We start from the raw sequence: 24,077 nt of genomic DNA on the forward strand, positions 1-24,077 counted from the left end.
ACTGCTCAAACAATTGGGCTCTCCACTTAAGGATAGGTTTTAGATTTTAGTATTGGGTTTGTTTTAGGCTACTTTTCATCCCTTCTCTTCCCCTTTGATTACAGAGTCTCTTGATGCTAGTCTCATAAAACTTACCATTTTCGTTTTTCGCCGCCGTTTTCAAATTCCAAATCTTCTGCCCGGCGATATTCCGCCACTCGCGACAAGGCCTCCTCACTCTGTTTCCTTCGCCTTAGATAGATAGATAGATAGATACGTAGACAGATGTATAGATAGGTAGATAGGTACGTAGACAGATAGATAGATAGGTTAGCAGATAAATAGATAGATAGGTTGGTAGATAAATAGATAGATAGGTTGGTAGATAAATAGATAGATAGGTTGGCAGATATTTAGATAGACAGAAAGTTAGATTTTATAATGGCAGGAAGGGATTGGACAGTGGATTGTAAATAACACAGATACCAAAAGTAATAAAACCTAGTTAGCTTACTTTTTGACCAACCAATAATTTGATCTACAGAAGGCAAAATTTTCTAATATATGTACATATATTAATTGTCTTTAAACTTTAGATCCCTAAAAAAATATGCGAAAATAAATAGAAGAAATTTTTACAAGAAAAAAAAATAAATGAAATTCTAGAGGTAAATAATCACGAAACCTTTCAACGTTATTAAGTCCAATATCGATACTTTGTTACAAACTAGGAAATTTCAAACATTTAATATTAATCTACCGAAGACGTAATTTTGTTTATAATAAATGGGGATGTATATCAATTTATCGTCCTTTGTCTTACCCCTTTAAGTCCCTGATTGTTGTAAGATCTTACTGTACCTGTGTTTCCAATTGTCTAGTTCTGAATGCCATTTCGGAGTTTCATCACCAATAGATAGATATATAGTAGGTTGTGAGATCTTACTGTACCTGTGTTTCCAATTGTCTAATTCTGACTGCAATTCCGGAGTTTTATCACCAATAGATAGATAGATAGATATAGACAGATATATAGGTAGATAGGTAGATAGTAAGTTGTAAGATCTTATTGTACCTGTGTTTCCAATTGTCTAGAGTTCTGACTGCCATTCCGGAGTTTCATTATCAATAGATAGATAGATAGATAGATAGGTATATAGATAGATAGTAAGTTGTGAGATCTTACTGTACCTGTGTTTCCAATTGTCTAGTTCTGACTGCCATTCCGGAGTTTCATCCCCAATAACAGGCTAAAACAAGATATTGATTTAAATTGCAGAAATATGGAGAAGATTCAAATGTGTAATACTGTGGCGTATCGTGTAACGACATACCACCAATTTGAATTTGGGTGCTACTCCCTTAATTTTAGAGATATTTCGGTATTATCTTATTGGATGAGTCAATAATCTTAATATCTTTTATAAAAAAAATTACAGCGGGAAAGTGTTTACAAACAACCGAATAGTTAAGAATTTGTTCTTTTCAAACAAAGTTGCTTCTACCCTAGGTGTGGGGTCTTTTCACTCTCCCATATTTATTTTAAATTTCAAACAAAATTGGGGGAGGCTTGTCTCTGTTTCACACTCCGAATAAACCACAGTAGGTATATTTCCTTAGAGCAGAGCCAAATGGGTTCAGCGGTTACTAAGATCATAAGCTTCAGGCGAACAGACAGACATCGTTCTACTTTGTATTATAGATAAAATAGGATAATATAATTGGTATAAAAATAAAAAAATGCCTTGACAGGCAGTTAAATTCAGAGAAGCATTGTTTTACCTGATTCAATAATTCTTGTTTTTTCTTTTTCGCTTGTTCCACGAGTATCAGCTGTTTTTGTGCAGATATCAGTAGCGGGTTCGAGTTCACCCTGAACAGACAAAATGGATATAGAATACATGGATTCTTCCATACCCTGATATAATACTTCTCCCAGCTGGCTAATATTACATACGCCCCACCCCCCTCCTTATGACTTTACACCATACCCTACCCAGGTATAAGGTATAACCAACAAGCAAAAAATCTAAAATATTATTTGGGGGGCAAATGGAGAGGTCGTAAATTTTACGATGTGTTGCCCCCTAACGACAGCTGAAAAACACGTATAGGTTTCGTGATTTTTTCCCGAATTAATTTCGTTATTGGTATAAGCTGTACCCTACCGGCCCTGACCATGGAGGAACGTATTGACCAATAGCTAATATGTCTGAAACTCTCTACTATATATACTGTCTATCAGAGGAGGGTAGAGGCATTTGTTATACTGGTACCCAAAGTTATACAACCAAGCTATCTTAATCGTTAGCTTAAAAACTAGCTAGAAGTATCCAAACTTTTCAACGGATTATTTTAATCTACATAAGGTGTAATTTCGTTTATCATCATTGGGAATGTATATCAATTTATCGCCTATTGCCTTATCCCTTAAGATCCCTGACTGTCTATCCATCTATCTATATATATTACTAGCGGCTGCGCCCCTATCATCTAGGGGCTCTGTATTAAAAGAGCTAGGAAATGACAAAAAAATGGCCTAAAACCATCCCAGGACATAAATCCGGAAATAAAATAGCCTGAAACCATCCTGGGACATGTTTGAAGGTTCCTTAAAAAGGAAAACTAAATCGGTTCAGCGGTTAGTGAGATCCTTCGTTACAGTGAAAAACAAGGATGACAACATCCATAAAAGCGAAGCACTGAAATGGTAGGACAAACGGACATTAACACTTGAGTATCTGAACTGAATAATCAGAATTTAAAAGTATAAGAGTCGAAGCAAAATTATAAATAGATTTGTTGAAAAACTGCTTGAAGCAGGATAATGTTTATGGACATACTTACATTTTTGGACTTGATTATAGAGTTGCTTCTCTTATAATATTGTTCTTTGTTGTCCCAGGAATCAATATACCAAAAATCAGATCAAACGGATAATTAGAACACTTGAAAATTTGTTTTTAAAAAAGTAGAAAAATCAACATGTTTAAAATGGACGTACGGACATTCTGGTAATGATTATAGAGTTGCTACGCTTTCTAAATCGTACCCAACTACTAGAGGAATCATCATGCAAAGTTTGAAATCGATAGGACAATTCTAACATGCCTAAATTAACAAATAAAAGCTATCTATCTCGGACGGACGTACGGACGGACGGACGGACGGACCGACCCTAATTATAGAAAAGCTTCGCTTTTAAAAAAGCTTATTACTTTATACTTTTTTTATAATAGGATATAAATATTTATCTACATTTCTCTCTAATAACCTATCTATTTTCTACATATAATCTATGTACTTATCCATCTGACTATCTATGTATCTATATATCTATCATACAACTAATTGCAGAAAATATACACACAGCTTTTAAATTTCTTTTATTTTTTTAACATTTAGAAATTTTAAGTTTTAAATGCCAGTATAATATGTTTAAATGCAATTCAAGTAAGATTTCAATAAACATTAAATTAGGAGAATATAATTCTTCAAAACCTTGAATCTTAGTGCAAAGAATAGTTATTTCTCGCATCGTATTATAAACTGGTTTTAATCTTATGATTGTACATTTTTATATTCATAGAAAGCTGGATATAATACTTTTTTTCGTATAGATGAGAACCGGTTCCTATCCACCGGATTCAAATGAATACGAGAAAGAATTTTATTATTTTTATACTAGAATAGTTTTTACATCATCGTCTTATAGATAACTTTCCGCGGTTATTAAAATGAAACAGTATAAGATTGAAACTAGGGGTTTCAGCATACTAAACAAAAAAAAAGGTCTTTTTAATGCATAATAAAAGTTGAGCTAAACTTTTTAAAAACCGACAAGAAAGTCATTTATAGATAAAAATAAATATAAAAAGTTTAACTATTTTTACTTAAATAAGAACTAATAATTAAAAAAAAAGAAATATAATAAGCTTTGCTGAATATAATTAACCTAATACCCAAATAGTTCAGAAATAGTTCTAATAATCATGGATAAAACATTTTCATCGAATGTAGAAATGCTTTGTTAAAACAAATTACAAAAAATACGATAATATATAGAGTACTAGCGGCTTCGTCCCTAGTCTCTAAGGGCTTTGCCACCAAGAGGTGTAAATTTAAAAAAAAAAAATTGGAGCTGCCCTAGTATCAAATTAGAAACTTTCGGGAAAAAAAGGGGGGGTATTTTTCAGAGGTTTTTTTTTTGGGGGGGGGGGGTTGTGGGTGTCCCACCCCCCAAGAAAATAGCCTAAAACCACCACAGGACCAGTAGGTATATTTCCAATCCAATCAGTTCAGATGTTACCGAGATCTTAAGGGACGGCCGGAAAGACAGACGGACAGACATCAAGCTACTTTGTATTATAGATATGTCCATCTGACATGTATCTTAAATAGCAGCCTACAAAACAACATACAGCATAAAATTTCTTTATCTACTATGATATTATTAATGAACGGTCAGACAAAGAGAGAAATTCACAATGTTTTTTAGTGATTTATCATGAAAAGTTATTTATCGCTTTAGAATAGACAGCTTTCCGTGGTTAGTAAAATAAAAAATCGATTCAATATTAGTTCGGGTTGATAAAATGATTTTTTCATTATAACCAACAAGAACCGGTCCTAATCTGGCGGATATAAATCGGTTTCAAATCCATACTGGAAATTTTGTTATTTTTTTGTCATTTTAATTAAACTTGTGAAATATTTTATCCATTAAAATATAAATCCACTATATGAGAGAAGGAATTCTTGTGGTAAACTAGTGTTTTTAATTAAAATTGTAATGTGCACCAATATTAGACTTATAACCATTAAAAGGTTTCTTTTTGGAAAATAGATGGGCATCTAAATATTCAAACAAGATCTTGCAAACGGCTTTCTAAGGAAATTGGCAGGTTTAGGTCTATTTTGAGTACTTGAATTCCAACAAATCTAGAAGAAATAGGTTAAATAATATGCTTAAACCCGTAAATTTTATAATAACCACCCTTCTTAATTCTAAGATATTATCCATACAGGCAGTGGCTTAGCCACTTATTTTATACTAGTGGATGCGCTCCTAGCATCTAGGAGTTCTATATTAGGAGTGAGGAAAATAGCTTTAAACCATAATTAGATATAAATTATGAAAAGCCTAAAAACCTCCAGAGATCTATAAGAAGCTTCTACAAAATGGAGAACTCACAGACAAAAAAAAAACTTATTACTTTATATAATACTAGCGGCTTCGCCCCTAGCCTCTAGGGGCTTTCCCCTAAGAGGTTTGATCAACCTAATCTATCGTTTTTAGATTTAGATTAAATAAAGAAAAATTTGAAGAAAATTTTTTTTATATATTTTTTTTTTTAGGGGGGGGGGGGGATTTTTATTTTTTAGGGGGTTGGGGGTGTCCCAGCCCCCGAGAAAATATTTATAAACCTTCCCGAGACCTATGAGAAGCTACCCTGTAAAGAAGAACCCAATAGGTTCAGCGGTTAGCGAGATCCTTTGGTACAAACAAAAAAAAGCTTACTACTTTATATAATAGGATAGCGGCTACGCCCATAGAGGCCTCTAGTGGCATTTAAATGTTTTTTTTTAAATATCTAATTTGAGAAATAATTTGTCTATGTTACAATCAGCTGTTAAATTCATGTCTCTACGCAGCGCCACTACGATAGCGACACTATGCGGCAGAAATATTTCAATTTTCTCGATTTTATTGTGATTTCTCTTGGGAGGGTGGTGTTACCCTCCCTCAAAATAGTTATAAACCTTCCCTGGACCTATGAGAAGCTACCCTGTTAAGAAGAGCCCGATCGGTTCAGCAGTTAGCGAGATCCTTCGGTTCACACATACAGACACACAGACAAACATCCTGTTACTTTATATAATACTAGTGGCTTCGCCCATAACATCTAGGGGCTTTGCCCCAAGAGGTGATAAAAAAAATAAGGCGAAATTCGTTAAAGGACCAAGGAAATCTTCAGCAAAAAAAAGAAAAGAAAATAGCTTAAAACCACCACAGGACCAATAGGTATATACCCTGAAGAGTAGAATCCGATCGGTTCAGTGGTTACCGAGATCTTAAGGGACAGACAGACAGACGGACAGACAGACATCGTTCTACTTTGTATTATAGATGATGATTTACTAAGTTTTGGCAGGTGAAGTCTTAATTTATTAAATTAGCCATTAATATTGAATTAACATTAATTTTAGCTAACAATCTTATTGCAATCAAAGAGTAGACGCAATATTACATTGACAACCGTGGGAGGAAACATGTTTGTGATTATTCTACGAGTATATTGTCTAAATTAATTGTAATGGGGTGGCCGTAAAATAAAGAAAAATTAGGGCAGTTTATTTTCTGTACAATGGGACACTTTCATCCCAGGGACTAAGAACGGGTCTTCTAAAAAGCAAACTGTAGAACATGGCAGACAAAGATTTAACAATATGGAACATTTGTATTAGTACAGCTGCATCTAAATTTCTAGCAGCAGCCGGTTGTAACACACCCGCCGCCTAGCAGTAAAGTTTTTTGAAATATATTTTGGAAATCAATATTTGACTGGTCATGCTTAATTAATGTAGCGGCTTTGAGGAAGCCGCAGCCGCTAGCCATCAAGCCGCGGTACACATTGTCGTTTCAAAAGATAAAATTACATACAATCGACAGATATATATTTTGTTGTACGGATGGATCAGTTGCTTCATAGGGTAGAACATTTAAAATCTATATCAATGATTTTAAAAGAAGAAAAAAGCTAGGTAATGAACAGCTTAATTTAAAAGCGAAGCTTTTCTATAATTAGGGTCGGTCCGTCCGTACGTCCGTCCGTCCGTAAGGGATAGCCTTTTTCATTAATTTAGGCAGGTTAGAATTGTCCTATCGATTTCAAATTTTGCATGGTGATTCCTTTAGTAGTTTGGTACGATTTAGAAAGCTTAGCAACTCTATAATCATTACCAAAATGTCCGTACGTCCATTTTAAACCAGTTGATTTTTTTTACTTTTTAAACAACAAATTTTTATGTGAACTAATCATCTGATTGATCTGATTTTTGGGAAATTGATTCCTGGGACAACAAAGTATAATGTAATAAGCGAAGCAACTCTATAATTAAGTCCTAAAAATGTAAGTATGTCCATAAACATTATCATGAATCAAGCAGTTTTTTAACAAATTTACTCACAATTTTGCTTTGACCCTTATGAATTTATATTATGATTATTAAGTTCTGACACTATTCAAGTGTTAATATCTGTTTGTCCTACCGTTTCAGTGCTTCGCTTTTATGGATGTTGTCATCCTTGTTGTATACAAGAATCGACCCACGATTTTTTTGAGTAAACAATAAAATAAAACTTAGGTCATACATAATTCCCAAGCCATTTTTGGTGAACATTTCTAGAAAATAAAATGGCATGAAGTCTCTATTTTTGTAATTTTTTGTCCCTGTCAGTGTAATATTATGTTTTTCTAACACTCAGACAATATAAAATTAAAATTGGATTAATTTTATGAACCATTTCTGTAAAATAAAAGAAACATTGCATATTACTAAGATTAGAATCGTCCTATCGGATTCAAAGTTTAGCTATATAATGTGTGGAGCAATAACAAGCTGACACAAAAGACAAATTTAATAATGAATTGACCGACTAAAATGCCAGTTATACAAAAGATTTTTTTTCAAATCCGTTGGATTAGAAACGGTAGTGAAAAATCAAAATCGTATCATATTATAATATTTTTGCCCGGGCCCTTGCCTATTTTTGGGCTAACAAAACTAGTTTTAATCGTGTAACTTTTTATTCCAATATCTGCGGAAAGCTGTCTATAATACGATGTGATAAATAATTATTTTTATAATATTTGTCCTGTCTACAAAATGTTTTAAGATTATCATTCCCTGTCCTAAACGACAAAATGTTACCTATTATTTACTTTGGGAAAACATTTATAGAATATATAGGTCACACAGTTAAGAGCTTGAAAATAAGAATAGTGGTTTTTCCCTAGCATCTAGGTGGACGAACCCCAAACTGTCCCAGTTTTGAGCAAGACGATTCTAGTTACGTCATATACGTTTCGGGAAAGAAAAAGGGAAGGGGGGAAGAAAATCTCTTCTAAAGAGATGGGAGAAAAGGGAAGAGATTTTCTTCCCCCCTTCCCTTTTTATATGACGTCACAGGAATCGTCTTGCTCAAAACTGGGACATTTTTGGGTTCGTCTCTAGGTGTTCTGCATTAAAAGTTGGCTGGACGGGGCAGAAAAATAGCCTAAAACTGTCCTACTACCTTAATTTAGAAATAAACCATCCAAGGAATTATGTAAAGATTCAATATTAAGGAGAACTTAAGGTAAGGTTCAGTGGTTAGGAGATCTTAATGGAAAAACAAAAAAATACTATCATTTTTTAAATCAAACAAACCTTTGTACAGTAAAGAACTATGATAAAGAAGGTTGATAAGGATTAGATGTGGTTTAATTGAAATATATTCCTACAATTGAGCTGTGTGTTTTTCCTTGGATAGTCTCTTTTTAACAACAGTGAAGACCTGAAGATTGTCCATATCAGACCAAAGGAGCCTTTAATCAATTAATAAACTTCACATTATGCATTAAAATGGCAGTATTTATTGTTAAACAAGGATGACAACATGCATAAAAGCGAAGCTCTAAAATGGAAAGACAAACGAACAGTAACACTTGTAGATTGTCAGAACTGAATTGGCAGAATATTAATGCATCAGTACAAACAATATTGTAAGTAAATTTGTTGCAAAACTGCATAGATGATACTGTTAAAGGACATACTTACATTTTTGAGACTTGTTTATAGAACTGTTTTGCTTATAACATTGTACCTTGATGTAATAGGAATCAGTTTCCAAAAAATCAGAATAATCGGATAATTTTAACATACAAAAATTTGTTGTCAAAAAAGTTAATAATCGACATATTAAAAATGGACTTACGCACATTCTGGTAACGATTATTGAGTTGCTATGATTTCTAAATCTTACCTAACTACTACAAGAACCATCATGCAAAGTTTTAAATCGATAGGAGAATTCTAACATGCCTAAACTAACAAAAAAAAGCTATCCGTTACGTACGGACCAACCTTAATAATATAAAAATCTAATAATTTTCCTGTTTTACTAATTTCAAATAATGTGTGGTTATGAAGGGACACTATATTTTCTACCAAATCTGAAATAATATTTCTATAATGGATAGGACAGAATCTAGTGCAGTAAAATAACCTTAAACCATCCCGGAACCTCTGCAAGAGTCTCTAAAATGAAAGTTCAAAAGAAAACAAAAAACCCTACTACTTTATTGAATAGGATATTTGTTAAAAAGAAATATGGATAATAATAATTATTCTTGTTTAAACAGACAGACCAATAATCTATAGGGTACAGGGGTAGCTAGGCTACCAAACATAGAGAGAGGGGACAATGGGCTTAAAAACTTTCAGGACTTTAGTAAATTTTAATTGGTTAGTTTATTAAGTTGAGTGTCCAAATGTAACAACCACTAATTTCAATCTACAGAAGGGTATAATTATGTGTATCATCATTGGGGATGTACATCAATTTATCGGCCATTGTCTTATCCCTCTAGATCCCTGACAAAACACATCCCCTGACCCTGGCAAAGAAAAGTAAGTTTAGCCACGGATCGAAAGGGATAAGGCAGTGGCCGATTAATTGATATGCATCCCCAATGATGATACACAAATAACCCCTTCTGTAGGTCTCAATTAGTTGTTGAAACGTTTGGACGCTCTGCTTAATGAGCCAAACAAGCAAAATTCAGTATCAGTCCCCAATGTTTTTAAGCCAAAGAATTATAAAACATTGGGGACTACTGTAATTAACAGCCCAATGTCCCCTCCCTCCCTGTAGTTTAGCAGCTAGACAATAAAATGCCAATAAATCTAAACTTTTTTGTCTACAGCTAAACAGATACACTGGCGTACTCAGAAATTTATCTAGTGGGAGGGAACGAGGGTGGGGTTTAGAAATACTTCTAAACCATTATCGAACCATCCCTCCAACTGTGTTAATTTTCATGCTATATATTTTACTTTGTCTGTCTGTCTGTCTGTCCGTCTGTCAGTCAGTAACGGTATGGGGGAAATGTAATTTTTTCAGCTACTATTCATGATAGACGGCTGATTTTTTGGTGAAGATTCCTTAAACAATTAAGCATTCAGTATGTATTATACTGTGTCCGTCGGTTTATCAGTTATGTACTAGGCATGAATACTAAAAAAATATAAATATCTGAGAAAGGTTTCGTGATTCTTCTCTATTCTTGATTTTATCAAATGCTCTTTAAATCTCCGTATTTCCATCCATGGTTTTTTTGTGTGTGCTCAAGTATTTATGGATGTTCATTCCTGTTTTATTTTAGGTGATTTAAACCTAAAATACACGAAAAATAAAAATATTATATTCATTAAAAATTTATATGTAAAAAAATAACAAAACCTGTAAGAGATTTTCAGCTGCCGTGGAGTGGGGGGGACATTTATCATAACACACAATTTTTTTATCTGCCCCCCAAATATTCCTTTAGATTAATTTCGCTTGTTGGCTATACCTTATTCCTAGGATAACATAAAATAAGCAAAGAATAAAATAGAATCTGTTTGATTTTATATGGCACAATCATACAATTCATTAGAAAATTTATTTCAGAGATACCCTAAATAGTGTATCTTGTCCAGAATCAAACAGTATCACCCTTCTATACGCCATTATCCACAAAATTTGAAAACTTATTTTTTCCTCCTAACATATTTTTCTTACTGACAAACTTTTTTCTTAATCTTTCTTACATTTATTTTATACTTAAATTTCCCTAAAACATCATTACATAAAAAAATAATTAATTTCAGCATTGTCCTTATAAAACATATATGAAGTCAAGAGTCTTCTTTTCCTAATGTTTTAATAAAATTGAGTTAAAATATAAATTTGAAATGCAAATTTCTTTTCATTTTAATACCCAATAGCTTTTTCAAGCCATACATTTTACTATAATCATATACCAAACCCCTGCGGAAGCTCTAACCCTGAGGGGCTAACAAGTACCTAATATAACCTAATCTGACTAACAACTAATACCCCCCCTATATATCAGTGTTCAAAAAGGTATTTTGGGGCGAAAGCACCACCAAATTCGTTTTGCCATCCCTAACAAAAAACAAATACACTGATATAATCCTTTCAAGAATATGTTGACCTCTAGCAAGAAAATGGCAAACAATAAAAAACAAGGATGTCAACATACAAAACTAAGATACTAACAATTAAAATTCAGAACAATTTAACCGATTAAGTGATATTGTTCTCCTTTACATTGTAGCTTCTCATAGGTCCATTGAAGGTTAATAACTAATTGAGGGCGGGCATAATGAAATATAAAGACCCAGATGAAAGAAAAGCATCGCTTTTAAAACTATACATTGATGATACAAAACAAAAAGTATTCAAAATTCTCAATGAAAAAAAATAACAAGGTGGGAAATATTGTCCGAAAACAGCGCAGCAAAAGAAGTAACCAAAACCAAAAGTTAAGAAAGTCAACCAACAAGATAACTTGGTTATGAAACTTTTGGTACAATTGTTATTTACAGTCCAATGTCATCTCCCTCCCTGCCATTTATATCTGAATACGATCGACCCTATGAGTAAACATAATCCTGTTATATAAAGTAGTAAGATTTTTTGCCTGTAGCGACGAATCTCGCTAACCGCTGAACCGATATGGTTCTACATTAGGTTCTACATTACAGAGAAGCTTCATATATGACCAGGAAAACTATTTTTTTGGGGAGGATATCTCCACCATTACAAGATTAATAGCCCCTAGGTAAGAAGGCCCCCCCAAAAATTCTGTTTTGATCTTTTCCAAAATTGAAAAAAACTAATGAATTATAGAGAAGTTACTCCTCTTAAAAGGAACGAGTGAGTGTGTGTGTGTTTGTATAAATACGTGATCCTTGTTTTTTACCTTTTATCTTAACATCGTAAACTAGCAATTACACTTTATTATCTATCCATCTGTCTTACTATCTATCTAAATTTTTGCAGTACATCTCTTGATATCTTTCTTTTATTCATCTATCTATTATCTATCGTCTGAAATCTATCTATCCATCTATCTACTATCTATCTATCTAAATTTTTACAGTACATCTCTTGATATCTTTCTTTTATTCATCTATCTATTATCTATCCATCTATCTACTATTTATCTATCTGCATTTTACAGTACATCTCTTGATATCTTTCTTTTATTCATCTATCTATTATCTAACGTCTGAAATCTTTATTATCTATCCATCTATCTACTATCTATCTATCTGAATTTTTACAGTACATCTCTTAATATCTTTCTTTTAATCATCTTTTGTTATCTATCCATCTGTCTTACTATCTATCTAAATTTTACAGTACATCTCTTGATATCTTTCTTTTATTTATCTATCTATTATCTAAAGTCTGAAATCTTTATTATCTATCCATCTATCTACTATCTATATGTGTCTATATGTCTTTTTACGTATTTATCTATCTGATTCTGCATATTACAGTACATTTCTTAATATTTTCTGCTATTTAACTACGTACTTTTATTAACTCTATTTTACTAGTTTTTACACTTTATTATCTTTTTATCTATCTACATACATATATATCATCTTTTAGGTCAACTAGCGGCTTCGCCCCTAGCCTCTAGGGGCTTTGCCCCATGAAGTATTTTTAAAAATTTCGGGTGCTGCGCACCATAATTTATATGAAGTAGTTTCCCCAGAATTATTTTGTTTGGGGAGGAGGGAGAAATTTTCATTTGTGGGGGGGGGGGGTTGTTGCACCATCCCAGAAAATAGCTAAAAACCACCACAGGACTAATAGGGATATACCCTGAAGAGTAGAATCCGATCGGTTCAGTGGTTACCGAGATCTTAAGGGACGGACGGTTGGACAGACAGACAGACGGACGGACGGACAGACAGACATACATCATTTTACTTTGTATTATTGATATCTTTTGAAATCTGGTTCGATTCTCGGAAGTGAATTATAGATAACACTAAGAACATTAATTTTTAGGACATATGTAGAACTTAATTTTTTAAATTTAAAAAAAAGCCTTTTAAAATATTGCTAGAATCCGGAATCCGAATCCGCCAAAAATAAGAATCCGGAATCCGCCTTTTTTTGACGGATTCTTGTAAGAATCCGAATCCGGTCCAAAAATTTGACGGATTGCCATCTTTTTATCATTATCTATCTATCTATCAAGGTATATCTATTTAGGTTTATCTATCTATCTACATAAATCTATCTATCTTAGTATATCCATCTATCTATCTCTGGTCATAAACTCGCAATTACACTTAACCTTAATCTGCCATTACTATCTACCCATCTATTTATCTATCTACTATCTATATTTATCTATCTATCTATCCACTTTCTATCTAGATATATATATCTATATATCCATCTATCCACTATATTTCCAGGTATATATATCTATCTATCTCTGGTCATAAACTCGCAATTACACTTAACCTTAATCTGTGCAAATGTCTGGCATTTGTTAGCTGCCCATATCCCATCAAAAACGGCCAAAAAACAAGGATGATAACGTCAAATATCAACGCAAAAAAAAACTCCAGTACTCAGTGGTTAGTTGAAACAATATAAGAAAATTTTGGACAAAAGGTGTAATAAGCCAAGGAGGGGGGGGGGGGTATTGAGCTGTTTATTACACTAGTCCCCAAAGTTTTATGTTAACATTTTCTTATTTGTTGGCTTAACAACTTTAGGAACTTCTATTGAATTTTGATTGGTTGTTCATTAAATTAAGTTTCAACCACTAATTGTTATCTACAGAAGGGACAATGCCCATCTCAGAAAACGCCTATCTCAAAAAACGCCCATCTCAGAAAACGCCTATCTCAAAAAACGCCTTTTTCATAAAATGCCTATTACATTCTTGAAAATTATCTTGTAGTGAAATATGTCAGTCTAAGAAGGTATTGTGAATATTGTACAATATGTATATTATAAATCTTCTTATTGAAATATCTATCCCTAAAGTATAATTTTATTTATTTAAGCATTGAGTTTCTTTATTTCATATATCTACTGTAAACAACCCAGTTTACTTTTCATTTATTACAATAAGATGAACAACTATGAGCTCTATTAAAACATACTTCTTATTTATTTTCTTTATTATTTGACCTAATATCTTGAATTAACAGAATATCAGGTTGAAATGTTGTAAATATGACCAAACCTAGTAAATTTGTTAATAAAAGAGAGATATTCATAAATATGTTGTGGAATTTTGTTTGGGTGAATTTCAAAATAGGGTTGTGAAATTTGGGTAGGGTGTAAGGAAGTGATAAATAAAATTTTGTTCTAGTTCTTATTATGCTTAAAAGAAATTTTAGAATCATGTTATATAATTATTAACATACACAAATAATATCAAAATATTTATTGGGTATGACATGCTTTAAACTTATCAGAATTATATAGCTGTTCCTCAAAATAAAAAAAAACTAGTTTAGAATAATTATTATTATAAATTATAAAGCAACTTAACATTTTCTATTTAACAATAAACTTTCCATATTTGATGAATTTTGGGGGAAAAATAGGGTGAGGTTATATTTCTTCTATTTTTATCAGATTCAAAAATGATGTACTTTTGAATGATCTTCAATAATTAAACCCTTTCCTCCAATGAGTTCTTCCTACAATAATTTTCTCCCATTTATTTAAACTATCCCTATTCTCTTAATATAGCAGTTACTCTTTAGTTTACCATTTTATCCATATTTGTACATAGTTTATTAACTAGTTGATTTAGTAACTGTTTTTTTTTGTGTTTTAAGTAAGAGATCATGAATGACAAGTATTGTATTATTCTATTGAATACTATTTATAAATTAGGCTTTTTTTTCAAAAATATAGTGGGCATTTTATGTAAAAGGCGTTTTTTGAGATAGGCGTTTTCTGAGATGGGCGTTTTTTGAGATAGGCGTTTTCTGAGATGGGCGTTTTTTGAGATAGGCGTTTTCTGAGATGGGTGTTTTTTGAGATAGGCGTTTTCTGAGATAGGCGTTTTTTGAGATGACCCATTTTTTTGTGTATCAACAATTTATCGGCCATTGTCTTATCCATTTAGATCCCTGAATACAAGCTAAATCTTATCTAACTTATTTTTTCTCGGAAATGAACGAACACTTTCTGTTTATACCATCTGCCCCCCATTATCTCTACTTTTGTCCTTAGTTTATTAGATCCCAGGGATAAGACAATGGACACTACATTGATGTAAATCCTCAATGATGATAAACAAAATTACACCTTGTGTAAATAAATTAGCTTGAGCCGACCAACCAAAATAAAAAAAACAGCTTCATTATTAATTTCAAATAAAAAAATTACCAATTTACTTCATTAGTTATAAACTTTAAAAAAAAACAAGAATAACAACATCCAAAATCAGTGAAGCACAAAAAATATGGAATGATCTACAAGCAAAATAATGTTGAGACTAGATGCACATAGCACAAATGCAAGTTGAAATTTCAGCTTCATATCTTCAATAGCAGCCGAAAAATATTCCCCCAGTGGTACGGACTGAATGACGGTCAGACAAATTAATTTTTAAGTAGCTTCGCTTCCATTACATAACCACTACTTAGGATATAAAAGAAACATGACTTAACACTTTCTAATTGAATAATTATAGTTTTCTAAAAACAGTGTCATGACGATTTCAATCAAATTGATTCTAGTAAGTACATTTCATTTTAAGAACAAAATTAAGTGTTGTTTTTTTTATATCTTTTTTTATGAATTTAATTCTTTCTGATATAAAAACAGGATGTCTGTCTGTCTCTGTGTCTGCATCAAAGGATCTCGCTAACCAATGTACATATAAGGTTCTTCTTTACAATGTAGCTTCTCATAGGTCCAGGGAAGGTATATAACTATTTTGGGGGAGGGTACCACAACCCTACCAAGATAAAGCGATGGATTTTCACCTCATCGTTTTATAACTAAATCTAGCGGCTTCGCCCCTAGTTAGATCAAACCTATTTTTCGTATTTTAGATAGGGTATTTGGGTGTGTCCTTCCCTCCAAGAAAATAGTTATAAACCTTCCCGGGACCTATGAGAAGCTACCCTGTAAAGGAGAACCCTATCGGTTCAGCGGTTAGCGATATCCTTTGCTACAAACAAACAGACAGACATCGTTCTACTTTCTATTTTAGATTAAAGATGGAGGGGGGGGGGGGGGGGGTCGACTCTCCCCTCCTCTACGGTTAAAGCCTTTAGTTAAAAACTATAAAGAATTTGGATAATAAAGCTAAAACAAGAAAAAAAAGATAGCAAAAAAGAAAGATAGCTAGATATACAAAAGGTTAGAAAGAAATATTATTTGAAGTATATAACTTTAGCTACGGGTTTAGAATGGCTGCTATAAATAGATAGCAAGAAAATAGCAAAAAAGTAGAGAGATAGATAGATATGAAGGTTCCTTGTAAAAAGGCCATAAGATTTGCAATTTCCTTTTAATAGAGTGCAAAATATATCACTAGCAAAAATAGTTGTCGCTCAATGTAAACATTTATTACAATTTAGCTAAAAACTTATTCTTTACAAAAATGGTATCGTTCACCACCCTCACAAGAGAACTCGCCCAAAAAAATAACCTCCACCCCCCCACCCAAAAAAAAAATCTAGTGAAAAGTAAAGAAATCCAGAAAATATATGTAAATAAAATCATTAGTTAAAATAACAAATGTTGCTAGAACAGCAGCGAACAAAAATGCGCGAATTAAACCTATTTCTTGCGCATTTTTTTATTGACAACAAACTTTCGCCACGCATTATTTTGAAGCTAAATGCAAATGATATAAGTAATAATAATTGAACGATGCTAAATGGTTTTAATTAAATTTGTATGAATGAATAAACACTTAAAATATATGACACAGAAAGAATGAAAAAGCAAAAAATAGAAAAAAAGTATGCTTTACATTTAGATAAAATATTTTAGGTTAAAATTTTAAAAAATATGCATTTCTATCTAGTACTTTATATTCATTAGTTACTTCGCTCCCAGACTCTAGTGCAAGGAGGCCTAAAGGACATTTATAAAGCTTCCATGAAATATATATTGAATTCAGTTTCTTTCGTGAGGTATTGTACACCCCCAAGAATGATAAACAAAATAATCCCCTTTGTAGATTAAGTCTCAACGCATGAGAGTATGTACGTGCTTACAAATTTTTGGGTACTACACTAATATAGTGCACTAACCCCTCGCTCTCTACTCATATTGTCTATCTATCTATGTTTATACCTGGTAAACTGTCCTGGGTTGACCGCTGGTTTGCTGGTCAGTATTCCAGACTATCTATCTATCTCTTCATACTATCTATCTATCTATCTTTCTTTCTACTCATACTATAGTATATCTAAGTTTATACCTGGTAAACTGTCCTGGGTTGACCGCTGGTTTGCTGGCCAGGATGCCAGACGCTCTGGTTGGAATAAATTCGTGCTCCTAAAAATAGAAATAAATTAATTTTAAGTACAATTTAGTAAAATTTTAATATCTTTGCTTTTTCAGACAACAAAATTAAATCATGGAGGGAGGAGACATTGGGCTGTTTATTACTCTAGTCTCCAAAGTTTTTTTATAATAACGTTTTCAATTTCGTTGGCTTAACAACTTTGGAAGACTTTTATTAAATTTTGATTGGTTGAGAGTCCAAACGTTCAATCACTGATGGTAATCTAAAGAAGGAGTAATTTTGTTTATCATCATTAAGGATGTACATAAATTTATCGGCCATTGTCTTATCCCTTTAGATCCCTGGTATTAAATAAAATTTAAAATATCTGCTGGTTATCTATCCATGTTAGGAAAAACAGATTGGTCTAATTTAAAATTGAAAGTTTAGAATTGTATGTGGTGTGACTAAATGCTGGGCCTAGACATTTTATTATAGTAATTTAACAGCACGTTATCAGGATACAACATACTTAAATTCTTGTGTTATAAAGAGTATTTGACTGTATGAGAAACCGCCAGATATGTGGGATATTGGGCGGGTCCTAAACGCTTAAAATTTTACGTTATCAGTAAACCATACTTCTTAATATATTTAAGATTTGTTTAAATGAAAAAGATAAAAAAATGCTAATAACAGATTTAAGGAGAAAAAGAAAACAAAAGAGAAAGAGAGAGAGTTAGAAAGGGAGAATTCTCTCAATTACCCCCCTCAAAACTTTGAAAATCGTAATTTTAACCCCCCCCCCCCAAAAAAAAAAGTGCTCGGACGTTGTGTACAAAGTTAGAAGATTATAATAGAAGTCAAAAGTTGAGTGAAAAAAGAGTGATAATAGTTATTTTACGCATTGTTTTTTAGACAGCTTTCCGCATATATTAAAATAAAAAATTGTAGATTAAAACCCGAAGACCCGGGCTAACAAAACTGGTATTAATATAAGGTTTTTATTTTAATATTCTCGAAGAATTGTCTATAATACGATGCTATACATGATTTTTAAGTATGAACCAGTTCTAATCTAGTAGATAATAATCGATTCCGAATCAATGATGAAAAATATCTTAAAATTTTTAAAGGGCGGTGTTAACAATTTCAACTCCTCCCAATCTGTATTGTAAAATTTTAATCATTCCATTTTTGTTAGGAAAATTGTTCATATATTATCTAGCAATTATCTTTATATTATGTTTAGTAGATTTAACTAATTTTATAATTTTAACAAAATAAGACTTAATTTCCATAATTAGAATATTATGTATCATTTAAATAGTTAATTTTATTTGTTCGATCTCGCTAACCACTGAACCAATTGAGTTTTCAATTTGAGAGATGGTATACACTATACATAGATCCTGAGATGGGTTTAGGCTATTCTATTTCTACCTTTAGTCAATGCATGGTTTCAGACTATTCCAATAAAACGGGGCGTCTCGACAAATTATCAATAATATCTTTTGCTAAAGAATATTGGAAATTTGTTGAAATGTATGATCACCAATTTTTAGCAGTGAATATAAAATAGATCAATCAAGATATCGCTTAGCCATACGCCTTCTTATTTCATTTATACTAGCCAGTAAAATAATTTTATTACATGCCATAGAATATTACTATTTTACTACTAGCCATAGAGTTTGAATATTTTACTACAAGCCATAGTAAAAGGGGATCAATACTTAATAGGATTATTATTTTACTAAAAGCCATTCACCTTCTTTTTTCATCTCTACTAGCCACAGCCAGTATAATAAATTTACTATTTTACAACAAGCCATTCAGTTAAACTGTTTTACTACAAGCCATGCACCTTCTTGTTGCATCTATTCTAGCCAGTATAATAGTTTTACTACTTTACTACAAGCCATAGTAAAAAAGTTCGAAACTTGATCGGATTATTATTTTACTAGGAGCCATATGCCTTCATATTTCACTTGCCAGTATGATATTTTCACTATTTTATTACAAGCCATAGTAAAATAAGATTTCCTTTTATATACCAAATAGTTAGTTGTAAGGCTTAGACACTTCTAGTTTTGAACCAACCAATGAAACAAAAGTACCAAAAGTTTTTAAGCCAATGAATGGTATAAAACTTTGGGCACCAGTGTAATTAATAGTCCAATGTCCCCTCCCTTCACCTATAGAACTGTGACTATTAATTTCTAAATTAAATATTTATTTAATATAGAAGCATTGATTTATTTTTATTAATTGCAATTTTATATAAAAAATTTGCGGACGTGAGTTTAAAAATTGACAGGATGTTGATATACTTCATAGAAAACTGTACATAAAAATACAGGTAGCTATTTCTGCTCCTTTGGTCAGGAAATGTACCATTGCTATGGGGTAGGGGGCAAGGTAAGTGCATAAAATAGAATAAAACCTTGAAAACACCTTTATAAAGCTTTCAACCATTTTAGACCAGTATTTTCCGAGATCTTTAGCTTTATACAAAAATCTCTACTACTTTATAGTAAAGGATTATGAAACATGTACAGTATGACCCTCGAAAAAGTATCTTTTAGGGTATACAGCCATTATTTCTTAATGTATCATCAAAAATAGCATATATCCGTGTTCTCTGTACATTTCCACACAAGCATATATAAAAAAATAATTTTACCTCCATTAACACTGGAGATTTTTAGAGCTAAAGTTTTGAAAAAGTGACTGAGCAAAAAGTAACTTCATAAATTAACTTTTTTGGCAAAATTAAGATAGAAATCCTATTATTTTTGTTACTAGTAGAAACTTTATACAAAAATGAAACAAAAAATTTAGGTTTTAAGTTAAAAGCATTTTTTTACAAATATTTTTTGAGTCTTTTTTGTGTAATGATATTTTGAAAAACTTACTTATGAGGCAAAATTGTTTTAGATTAAAAAAACAAATAAATCTTTATGATTATAGCAGGAATATTGTTCTTGTTTCATAATCCTAACTTTAATAACAAAAAAGTTATAAGGAAAATAAAATTACATTATAATGATTTTTTAGTCTAAAAAGCTTAATTAATCCCCTATTGAGTGATTGAGATGTCAAAAAAGGGGGCGGAGCAACTGTCATAATTAATCCTTTTCATAAATAAGGGTAAGTAAATAGCCTAAAATTTGCAAATAATCAATTCAATCAGTAGTATTTTTTGCCATTAAAAATTTATATTTTTTAGTGGAATAAAAAAGAAATAATTTGTTACCTTGTTTTCTTTGTTTATCATTCTTTAGTTACCAGAAAGACATAATGTAACCATCCAAAAATAGTGTGAAACAAAAAAATTCTTTTTCTCAGTCACTTTTTCAAAACTTTAGCTCTAAAAATCTCCGGTGTTAATGGAGGTAAAATTAAAATTTTTATATATGTTTGTGTGGAAATGTACAGAGAACAAGGACATATGCTATTTTTTATGATACATTAAGAAATAAGGGCTGTATACCCTAAAAAATACTTTTTCGAGGGTCATACTGTATGTATGTCCATCTATCTATCTATCTATCTGTCTTTCTATCTGTGTGTGTCAAAATTTGTAAATTCATGACGTGATGTTGAAATAAAATTAAGTTAGTATTTTTCTGTCATTATAAATCATGTCCTTTTGCTCCTCCTTTGGCAGGGAGGCAGGGATTTGGTCAACGACAAAAAATATTATAGAATTGGAGTTTTGTTGGCCCAGTTTTACTATTCGCGGAAAACGGCCTACTCCAAGAATCTACAGGGATAAGACCATGATGATACATAAAATTACCCCTTCTGTAGATTACAATTAATGGTTGAAACGTTTGGACACTTTATGATTCACTAAAAGTCCCCAAAGTTGCTAAACAAGAAAACTTACTTTAAAACTTTGGGGACTAGTGTAATATTGTATTTATAACATCCAACAGATAACCAACCCTTTTGTCTGAAAGACCTAACTGTACATAGTAACATAGTTATCTGTAATACGATGCTATACAAGATTTTTCAGTATGGCTGACGACCGCCGGTTCTAATTAAGCGGATAACAACCGGTTTTGAAGCCATATAAAAAATCTTATCCTCAATGTAAACTTATTTTTTTAAAACATGCCTTATCCTTTATTTGTGAAATATAAGTTCTCTTAAACAGTTTTATAGCTCTTTTGGGCTTTAAAATTACACATACACACACACACACACCACACACACACACACACACATAAATTCAACCCAAATTTTCAGTATCGTTATTTAAAGCATAGCTTTTTATAATTAGGGGTTGTTCGTCCTTCTGTTTGGATGCCAAACAATGACGTTCAGACGGAGTGTATCTCTCCTCCTGGCAAATTTAAGGGTGTGGTTAGTTACACCCCTGATACAACAGCAAAGGGGGTGTTGAGTTGAATAAAAGTCACACTCCCCTTAAATTTCAGGGAGGTGTAAAAAAATTGTCCGGCGTCAATTTACTAATTAAAGGACACTTGCTGTAAATCCCCAGTGATAAAACATAAAACTACATCTTCTTTAGATTACAACTAGTGGTTGAAACGTTTGGACACTAAACTTAAGGAACCAACCAATTAATTTCAATAAGGTTGTTGAGCAATCAAATAAGACAACGTTATTAGAAAACTTTGGGGACTTGTGTAATAAACAGACCAATGTCCCCTCCCACCCTGCATAAATCGCAAGGAGGGTGTCAACAAAATTCCAACCCCCCCCCCTGGCGAAACTCTGTGCACATCACTGCTAGAGAATATTTCCTAATATGTTGAACTGTAAATATTTTTGAAGTTTGTAATACACAAAGATTACAATGGATAAAATTTCTGTGTTTAATTAGAATCTAATATCTAAATGGAGAAAATATCAAAACATTGAACTTTTTAATATGTCCGAAATTGTCGAATCATAATATTTTTACATGCAAAACATTTCTATAATTATGGTCAGTCCGTATGTACGTCCTTAAACGGATAGCTTAAATATTATAATAGTTATTTCTTTCATCGTATTATAAACCGCTTTCCGCGGATATAGAATGTACAATTATAAGATTCAAACTAGTTTTTTAGCCCCGAGTTGCCGAAGGCACGGGCTAAAAAAACTGGTTTTAATCTTATGATTGTACATTTTTAAATTCGTAGAAAGCTGGATATAATACGATGCTAGACATAGTTTTTTCGTATGGATGAGAACCGGTTCCTATTCACCGGATTCGAATGAATATTATAAAATGATTTATCCACTGTTTGTATAAGAATTTTAAAATTCAAATTAAAAGTTTAAGATTAAAGTGGCTGTCTATTTGAAATTATCAAAGAAAGGGGGAGACTATTTAAGACCCTTTATTTACAAATTGTCTATTAAGGGGGGGGGGGGTTTGACACATTTGCGTAAACCTGGCAACTAGGCTTTGTCTTTACAAATCAACTTATAAAACAAAATAGGCATCTTTTTTCTTCAAATATGTGAATAATATTAAAAAAGATGCATATTTTGTTTTATAAGTTGACATGTAACTTAAAAAATTTTTTTTTTTTCATTTTTACCTGTACAGAGACAACCTGGAGGCCTGGAGCTCCAAAACCTGGAGGCCTATCCAAAAAATCTTAAAACTTCGTGAAATTCATCATATAAGAATGATTTTATCACTAATAACTTATCCTCTCAGTCCAAAGATAAAGCCTAGGTGCCAGGTTTACACAAATGTGTCAAAACTCCCCCCCCCCCCTTCATCTGAATTTAGATATTTTTATTATTTTCCTCTATCAATCTATCTATTTTTTAATGGTTATTACAGAAGTTATTGACATAATGTATCAGTAGTAAGGTTTTTGTCTGTAATTTTTCGATAATTACTGAACCAATTGAATATTTCTGTGGAAGCTTTACATATGTCCCGGGATGGCTTTAGGCCATTTTATGTTTAGATATTGGTCTTGGAATGGTTTTATGCTAATTTACCCCTTGGAATACAAAGCCCTTAAGTATCATGAAGTCAATTCTCATAGTTAAAAATAATTGTAAGTAAAATGTATTAAATTATGCACAATTGTATTATTTGTATTTGTTAACACTTAATACATAAATATAATTTACATAAGCCTATTACATACCACTTTTTCAGAGCTTTTAACAATAGTTCTACATTGCCGCATCTACTTTTTAAAGGAAAAAAATTATTTTGCTTCACCCTTAGCATATAGAATAATGAGGGGTGGGGCGGAGAGGTCAGAAAATAGTAAAAAGCACAACCAATTTGAATATACATTTTCAGAGGTCTTTTAGCTTTTTAAAATAACAGGTTAAGGACCAGTATAAAGTTACAGACAAATTTGTTATGGGTTTCCGAGATCTTACCAGACATACATCCGTCTTTATTAGTTTTCAACAAATGGCTGCCCTCAAGGTCAGGATAGGAGGTAATTCAATCATCCAATTTTAATTTTAATTCAGATGGAAAAATAATTGAGGGGGGGGGGAGGGAGAGGATATTAGCTT

General features: G+C 32.1%; 2 protein-coding genes across 3 annotated transcripts in view; both read right to left on the reverse strand.

Annotated features, from left to right (window-relative positions):
- The window catches only part of LOC145319655 (uncharacterized), a 265,819-nt gene that overhangs the window by 100,181 nt on the left and 141,561 nt on the right, over positions 1-24,077 (reverse strand). The gene's annotated exons all lie outside the window — the stretch shown is intronic.
- Positions 1-24,077, reverse strand: part of LOC145319652 (uncharacterized) — a 205,592-nt gene that overhangs the window by 28,198 nt on the left and 153,317 nt on the right. The window contains exons 6-9 of the mRNA XM_080161921.1: positions 17,529-17,605; positions 1,762-1,852; positions 1,171-1,229; positions 136-231 (exon numbers count right to left, since the gene is read on the reverse strand). Of these exons, the coding sequence (XP_080018047.1) occupies positions 136-231; positions 1,171-1,229; positions 1,762-1,852; positions 17,529-17,605 (323 nt within the window). The remainder of the gene's footprint in view (positions 1-135; positions 232-1,170; positions 1,230-1,761; positions 1,853-17,528; positions 17,606-24,077) is intronic.

This window comes from Acartia tonsa, chromosome 5 (genome assembly GCF_053477335.1).
Source record: "Acartia tonsa isolate MP-2025a chromosome 5, ASM5347733v1, whole genome shotgun sequence".
Lineage (NCBI taxonomy): Eukaryota > Metazoa > Arthropoda > Copepoda > Calanoida > Acartiidae > Acartia > Acartia tonsa.